At 61.0% G+C, this 8,483-nt stretch overlaps 1 protein-coding gene across 1 annotated transcript in view; it reads right to left on the reverse strand.

The window, feature by feature from the left end:
- LGR6 (leucine rich repeat containing G protein-coupled receptor 6) overlaps nucleotides 1-8,483 on the reverse strand; it is a 96,615-nt gene that overhangs the window by 31,791 nt on the left and 56,341 nt on the right. Inside the window, exon 5 of the mRNA XM_029231077.1 lies at nucleotides 4,179-4,394. Within this exon, the coding sequence (XP_029086910.1) occupies nucleotides 4,179-4,394 (216 nt within the window). The remainder of the gene's footprint in view (nucleotides 1-4,178; nucleotides 4,395-8,483) is intronic.

Genomic DNA, 8,483 nt, shown 5'->3' on the forward strand with positions numbered 1-8,483 from the left:
CCACCAGGCTCCCACCAGGCTCCCACCAGGCTCCCACCAGGCTCCCAGAGGGGAGAGGCCCGAGGTTGGGGCCCCAGTTGGGGCTTCCTCTACGGGACCCACGGCCGCCTGGGTCAGGGGCCAGACACAATTGGGGGAGCCGGCAGCAAACCACTGCAGACAGCGTGTCACTAAAGGGGAGCTTTCTGTTACAGCCGGAGTGAGCTGTGGGCCAGCTCGGAGATGGAGACGGGTGACAGAATATTCTTCTCCCAATTCCTAGTGAGATGAGCAAAAACAGCAGAGACAGGCCCCCTGCCCCACCCCAAATACTACCAGCAGTAGCAGAGCAAGGGCAGAGACATAACGTAAATAAACAGCAAAGACTGTGGCCAAGGAAGCGTCCTCGTCAGAAACTGAACTGCTGAGAAAACAAGATCCTGAGGCTTCTCCCTGCAGCCCCCAAATCTGAAGAGAGGCGGCTGTGGATGTCCTTTTCCCTCCCCACCGCTGGCTTCCCAGGGAAGAGGGGAAGGGAAAGTAAAATGAAGGCTCCGGGCTCCTCATGCATTGAGGAAGCGACCTGAAGCCCAAGGGAATTCCTGCATGGAGGGAGCGAATTCCTGCATTTACCACAACCTGACCCTGCCAAGGGACCACCCTACCTGCACCAGCGCACCTGGGCACCCACAGCGGGGTGGGCCCTCATTTACCCACTGCTCTGGCCCACAAGCTACCGCCTTGGGGGAGAGCCGAGCGGGCCGAGGTGATGCAGCTGTCCCAGCAGAAGCCAGAAAGTGAAATCACATGGCAATTGTGCAAACATACAACAGGAAGAGCAGAAGAGAGATGCCCGGGCCAGGTGAAGTCCCAAGCCTAGAAGAAAACGCAACGGATGAACGAGCAGCAAGACATTATCACAGCTGCCTTCTACTGCAAAACCACCCAGCAAAACATTTCAAACACAGCGTTTCTAAGTGAAAGCAAAAATGACATTGTAGAGGAAGGAAATGAATCGAAGACCAAAAATACATCAGTAAAAAACCAGTCGGTAGGGCTTCCCCGGTGGCGCAGTGGTCAAGAATCCGCCTGCCAATGCAGGGGCCACAGCGACTGGATCCCAACTGGTTCCCAGATCCCTGGTCCAGGAAGATCCCACATGCCGTGGAGCAATGAAGCCCACGCGCCACAACTACTGATTCTGTGCTCTAGAGCCTACGAGCCAAAACTACTGAGCCCATGCACCACAACTACTGAGCCCACGTGCCACAACTACCGAAGCCCATGCGCCTAGAGCCCGTGCTCCGCAACAAGAGAAGCCGCCGCAATTAGAAGCCCACGCACCGCAACACAGAGTAGCTCCCGCTGGCCGCAACTAGAAAAAGCCCGCGCCCAGCAACAAAGACCCAACACGGCCAAAAATAAATAAATAAAATAATAATAATAATGAAAAGCTACTCAATAAGTTTGAGACAAGGAACAGTATAGACACTGCTGGCAGTGGAATGGGTGTCAGAGAAAAAGCCTGAGCTAAAATGGTGAGCTTGGCTGCATGAGAGCGAAAGGCTAAAACAGCTGGAAACTAATCGATGTGAGTCAACACTGGGCTATTGATATCTCTGAGGGCCAGGATCCAGACATGAGACAAAGACGTATTCAAAATGCAACACAAAAGAAAACTCTCTACAATAAAGAATGAAATCCGCAGGTCAAAGCATACATTGTTTCAGGAAAATTGGATGCAGAAAATTCCACACTGTGTCATATTCTAGTGAAGCTATTAAAGTTCAAGGATTAGAAGACATCTTCAGGAAGGAAAAGGAAATCACGTACATGGGGAAGAAATCAGACTGGCCTCCAAGACGTTCAAATGGCAAGGCAACAGGCAGACTCCATCCTACGTGGTGGGCAGGGCCGGGGGTCTCGAGAGAAGGGGGTCCTTCCCCACCTGCTCCATGCCCAGGAGGCAGATAGACCCACCACAGGGGCTTGGGTTTGAAGAGAGAACACAGCCCTGGCCTCTGGGAACGAGCCCCTCCCCTCCATGCTTCCTTCGCTGTCACCAAACTCCCCTTTCCCGCACCTCCCGCTGAAGCTCATCTCCGTCCCCACCCCGTCCGCCAGCCCCGCCAGCACCTCTGGTCCACAGCGTCTCAGCTTCTGACCGTGCAGCCCAGGCCTACAGACGACGACTGGGTCACCCCAGGCGTCCCGAGCGCCTTCTGCAGGCCAGCCTGTTGGGGCTTATGGTCCAGAGGAAGAGATGAGACCCCACACAGGACAGCACTGCTGTCCAGTTCAGCGCCCCTCGGTCCCCTCAGGGCCACGCAGAGCAGCCTGACCAAGGCCCAGCGTTCGGGTTGAAATGAAGGCCCTCTCCACCCGCTGGCTGCCTCACGCCTCCGGCCACACCCTCGTCCACCCACCTTCTGACTCTGCCTCTGCGCTTTCCTGCAGCTCAGCCCTAGGTCCTGGACGGCTTTCTCCAGCCCACTCTGCCCTGCAAGGTCACCGGCCACGGCAGCCTATGTCCCCCGTCCCAGGGCCGGAGGACCTGAAGGGCAGGGGCAATGCTTCTGGGCCTTCTCCTCTCTCAGCATCGTGGGCCTCTGGGCCCCTCCCCTCCTGTGCCCGGTGGCCCCCCCAGCCCCTCCTGGATCCGCAGTAGCCGAACTCCCCCACTCGCGCCCCCGACCTTGGCCTCCCACCCTGTGAAAACCTCAAGTCGGATGGATTCTTCCTTCGCAACGTCCCTCAGGGCCACGCCTCTGTCTCCTCCCTAAGCTGGACTTCGCCTCCTAGATCCAGTCTCCCCTGCTCCCGCCCATCCTTCAAACCAGACTCCCAACCCCCTTCTCGCCTCCAGCCTCCCCTGCCCTGCACAGGCCACAGCCGGACTCCTGCTCTGACTCTGGGCCCCCAGACGCACCTGCCTGGCCGTCTCTCCGGCCTCACTGGCACGCTCGCCTCAGCCAACAGCCCGACGCCCCCGGGTCTTTGGTGACACCTGCTTGGAGCCCCCGCTCTTCACCTGCCTACTCTAAGCCAACTTTCCCACCCAGCAGGCCCCCCGCTTCCCTCCTCCAGCTGCTTCGGCCGCCCTGAGCCCCGAGACGAGCCTGACTCAGCGTCCGGTCCCCTCGGCCTGAGTTAAGCGACAGCACTGCTGTCCTTCCCACCAGCATCCTGCTACTGGGACTGGCCCGCCAGCCTCTGAGGCAGCGGCCGGCTCTCCACCCCTGCACTCTGCAGGGCCCCCACGGGGCTCCGTACACCCTCCGCTGCTCGCTTTTCGGGGGCCCATCGTGAGGCCCGCATGTTTCCAGTAGTCTTGTCTCTCAGAGACCTGACGCCGTTTATTCCCAGGGACCATCACGATGTCACAGGGCATCACCAAAGCTGCAATCAGCCACCCCATTCTGTTCAGCCGCCGTCAATACCCCCCACTGGCGCCCACAAGGCGGACCGTGTGGCCGTGCTGACAGAGGATGTGGTTCAGGAGGATGTTGGTCCCGCTTCTCCAGTCTCCCAGGACAGAGAATTAGACAAACTCATGCCTCGTCGGCTCCCTGGTTTGGAAAATCATACCAGATTTCCAAGAGCAGGGGAGGCCTTACGTCCCCACGGCAATTAGGATGTAACCCAAAGCAATCACACGTGACCTCCAAGCCCTTGGCAATTACCCTGTGAACTTTGCACTCCAAAGTTCCCCGGGGAGATGGTGGGGGGAGGACAGAGTTAACCCCGGGCTCCAGTTCCTGCCAAGGGATGCTACCTCCCAGGGAATTACCCATCGGGGCTCTGCTGTCTAATTACAGCGCTGGCTTCTCTCTCCTTCTCCAGGCCTGGGGATGAGGTGAGTTTATCCCACCCCTGTGCCAAAGCACAAGACTGCATCCACCCATTGCCCGACTGTCAAATATGGTGTAAGTCATTCAGGAGATTCTTGGCATGCATTCCCATTAGTGCGGTATAGTTACAATATTTGCACATAATAGCAGAGGGAATCGCAGCTTAATTCCTCTCTTCCAGCCTCTCAGAGCACTTCTTCTGTCGCCTGGCCTCACAATGGCCCCACGGGGTCAACAGGAGATGGTCATCCTCATGTTACGAGGGGAAACGCAGACCAGAAGGTTGGGAAACCTCAGGGACACAGCCAAGAGCGAAGCTGTCCGGGTGGGGGGAGGGGCAGGACTCACAGCACCACGAGGCTGGACAGGTTCCGGAAGGCGTAGTCGGGGATGTGGTCTATGTGGTTCAGGGCCAGGGTCACGGCCTGCAGGGCGCGCAGACTGCCGAGGGCCCTGACGGGGATCTCGGTGAGCGCGTTGTCGTCCAGCCACAGGTGGCGGAGGGAGGACAGCCCCTCGAAGCTCCTGTCGGGGACCAGGGAGATGAGGTTGGCATCGAGGCGCCTGGTGGAGAGAGGGGAGGGTCAGTGCTATGCCAGTGCAGCCTCCGAGGCGCTTGGGAATAAGGGACCCCGGGGTTCGCCTCGGCTCCAAGCCGCAGCTCTTGGCCCTTTCCGCCCTGCATTCCCGTCGGTGACCCAAGGCCGGACCCACAGCCCGGTTGTGGACAACAGCGTTCCCCCTGCCACGCTCAAGTTCCTCATCTGTGCCGTGGCTCCCCTGCTCTGGGGACGCTGTTCTCCCCAGCCCCGTCCACTCTGAGGCCGGATAACAGAGATGTTCCCACCACGGACACGGGGACAGCTCCTCCCTGGACGTGGCCAAAGGAAACGCCTCCTCAAAACCACAGGCCGCTCCCTACTGCTCGGCCCTGGAGACCCTGCTCCCCGGCTCAAGGGCCCGGGTGTTGGACGGGGCTCCCTGCTTGGCTGATGGCCTATGGGAGGCTCCTGGATGTCAGAACAGGCAGACGGGTGGTGGATGGTCCAGTCTGTCCACAGCCAGAGGGTCCACGGTGGCAGAGGACTTCTGGTGTGAGGTCTCGACACTCTTGGCGGCCAGCAGGACCAGGAGACAGCCCGCGCCAGCTTTTCACAGCTGTGCCCAAGCCACGATGTCCCTGACCAATGCGCCTCCTGGTCCAGGGCTCGGGCTGAAGCCCCATCACCCCATGCAGGTGGTCCCACAGGGACGAGACAAGCTGGCCTGTGGCCGTGGATCTGCCCCTGGACTTTGCTGTCTTGAGGGGCTTTGCACTGAGGCCTGGTCCTCTGTGCGGGCAGATGGCACCTACGTCATGGAAACGCCAGCACTCAACCACACAGGCCCGAAGGCCCCGTCATGCTGACCCTAAGCAAGACTGGGCGGTGGCGGAGGTGCCTTTCTTCCATCCCGGCAGCACGAGCCCACGTGTCGACAGCCGGCAGTGCTCCTGTCTGTTCCCTGAGCCGTTTCACCAGTGTCCCTCCCAGCCCTGGAAGAAACCCCCAGGCTCACCAGCAGGGGAGCTGTGGGTGAACAGGCAGACACAGGAGCCTTGGACGGGAGAGCAAACCGACCAGGACAGGCCCCGAAAGCTGCAACTAGGAAAGACCTCCACCCACATCTGACCTGACCTGACGGCCACGGACCCTTCGGTGAGTGCCTGTCACTCGGTCACTGTCGTCAGACCCTCGGTGGTCTGACTGTGCTGGTGACCTGGGGACCACAGGTGGGAACAGGCTCCAAGAGGCTTCCCAGGGTGGCCTGGTTCGGAAGGCCAGGGTGGGGCCCGGAATCTCTTTCTAAAGAGTGCCCTAGATGTTTCTACGCACAGACAGTTTGGAAAGTGCTGGATAAGCATCGGCTACAAAGAGGACGGTGTCCGCGCCCTTCGCAACTCAGTGGGAAGGTCTGAAGACTTTCCAGCGCAGTGTGATGGCTGGGGAGGCATTGGGAGTGGCCTCCAGGTGGAGGTGATGCTACGTGGAGACCTGGCCGACTAGGAGGGATCAGCCAGTGGAGGAGGGCGGTGTGTGGGAAAGAGAGCATCTTGCAGGGGACCCAAGCAGCCAGGCCCAGGCGGGGCTTCAGGAAGGGCAAGGGGAAGCCAGAGGGAGCAGGGCAGGTGCAGCCGGCGAGGCAGGCAGGGCTGGAGCTTGAGGGCCCTGCGAGAGATTCTGTGTTGTGTCAGGGAAACGGGGAGCCAGGGAGGGTCGTAAACAAAGAAGGACGTGGCCAGGTTTCTGGTGTTGAGGAGGGGCCAGCCTGGAGGCGGGCAGATGGGCGAAAAGACAAGTGCTCTGCACAAGCACCTCGCCCAGAGAGGGACAGGCACGTCTGTGGGAGCTCGAGGAGTGAAGTGACCACTGCAGGGTCCAGACCCCAAAGGGTCCTCTCCTGAAGGAGCCACTGCTGCCCTGACCGGGTATGTCACGGTGCCAGCCTGGCAAGCTCCCTGGCACGGGGACCGCCCCCGGCAGTTCTAGGAGCCTTTAGCATGCCCTGCAAAGTGCCCCGCACGGGACGCCCCCTCACCTCACGCCCCTGCCCAGCGTGCCATCACAGACCCTCGGAGGCGGCGCCTGAAGCGTCATCCTCATACAGCCGGAGGCCCCGTTTACCAAGCGTCCACTTGCTATGCTCCGGGGCATTGTATGTATCAAGTCATTTAATTTCACAGGCTGTGAGGTTCACATTTTGCAAATGCGAGCAATGCGGTACAGAGGGGTTAAGTTAGTTGCGCCAGGCCACACGTCTAGGAAGTGGCGAAGCTGGGATTCAGGCTCAGGCAATCCAGCTGCAGATAACACACCTCTAACCGCCATGCCGTACCGCCAGCACGCTCCCGTGTCCACACGCCTCGCCGATCCCTGTACCAACCTGGAGCTCCTCTCTCTGCCCCCTGTACCAACCTGGAGCTCCTCTCTCTGCCCCATCCACCGTCTCCCGCACCCTGCACTCACACACCGCCTCTCCACCCCATCGAGCAGGCTTGGCCACACCGGCTCCATCATCGCCCCCCCCCCCCGCCACCGCCCGCCCCTGGCCCCGGGCATCAGTGGTGCAGCAGAACGTCCTCTGGCAGTGTGGTCCACAGACCCTAAGCTCAGCACCACCGGGGAGCTGGTCGGAAAGGCAGAGTCTGAGGCCCCGTCCCAGACTTTCTGGATCAGAACCTGAATTCTAACCTGACTCCCAGGTCATCGGTTGGGTCGTAAGCACATTAATGTCTCCCAAGCACCGAGCCAGGCCTTCCAGAGCTTCTGACGCTCTGGTCGGCAGCAGGGACAGCTGGACGGGAGAGGGAGCCTGAATGGGGAGCCAGACGTTTCGTCCTGTGGTCAGTGCTCGGCTGGCCCTGGGGCCTTGCTCTGCGGTTCAGTCACCCATCACTCCAGGCCCCGGGCTCCAGCACCTGCTCCTGGGTACGTTATCTCCCGCACCCTCCACGACACACCATTCACAGACAGCAGTGTCCTCAAATAAACAGGGGAGCGACTCCCCAGCCTGGGGCTGGCCGAGCCGCCAGTGGCCGGAGGGGACCCAGACAGACCTTCCTACCGGGCGTGGTCTTGCTCTGACACCCATTCCACCGTGGTGAGGCTCTCACCCTCACCTCGCTCCCGTCCACAGAGACCCCAGCAGATGTCCGGAGGCTCCTCATGGGCCTGGGGAGACCCCCAGTGGGGCAGCACCTTGGTCCCAGCTTTCCCAGAGACCGTGGGCAGGAAGCTGAGCCCTGAGTCCCACTTAGACCACATAGACCGCAGCCGCACAAACGGCCTTAAGGAAGGTAGGATTTAGGCCTGGACAGTGGCGGGTGGGGCTCATGAATGAGGGCCTCAGGCAGGGGACACAGGGCCAGTGCGGATGCGAAGCGGGCACGGACTTCATACTCCCTTAGGAGGTCAAATCCATAAGCCCCCCTCCCCGTGGGACACGGGGGGTCGCGTGGGGCTGCAGCCTGGCTCTCGGCCGCTGCCTTTCCAGGGAGCCTGGGTCCCCGAGGCAGGGGTGCTCCCCCTCCAGTGACAACCGTGACCCCGCAGCGTCATTGCTCCCACTTACGAGCCCTCGTCCTAGGCCAGGTCGGTACCAGGCGTGTGATCCGCATCCTGGCAGCAATGCCACGAGGGGCTCTGAGCGCGCATTTCACAGAGGGACCAAGGTCGCTAGAGAGCTGGGGTTCCACCCAGGTGTCTGAGCCCAAATCCACGTGCCTCACCCCCCGCGACACCAGTCCTGGGGGCGGGAGGAGGGTGAGGACCTGAGCGCCCGGGGAAGCGTCCCGCTGAAGGACAGAGGACAGAGGCGGGTAGCCGGACGCGAGCCGGGGCTGGGGCCGGGCAGGGCGGCGGCCTTCACTCGGTGAGCTTGGCGTCTGGGGGCTGCCTCTGTGCGCGTACGTGTGAGCACACACGTGTGCCCTCACACACACCTGTGCCCGTTTTCACAGGTCACCACGGCCCTGATTAGTCGTGCTGCTGCGCTGGGTGCAGCCCAGGGGCAGGAGGGCTGAGAAGGGCCACCTCTCCCTGGTCGGCCCTCCCATTCGCAGGGAAGGGCTGGGCTGGACCAGGGAGAACACCCCGCCTCCATCCACAGCTCACA

This window comes from Monodon monoceros, unplaced genomic scaffold (genome assembly GCF_005190385.1).
Source record: "Monodon monoceros isolate NGI ecotype Baffin Bay Population unplaced genomic scaffold, NGI_Narwhal_1 Super_Scaffold_18, whole genome shotgun sequence".
Taxonomy (NCBI): Eukaryota; Metazoa; Chordata; class Mammalia; order Artiodactyla; family Monodontidae; genus Monodon; species Monodon monoceros.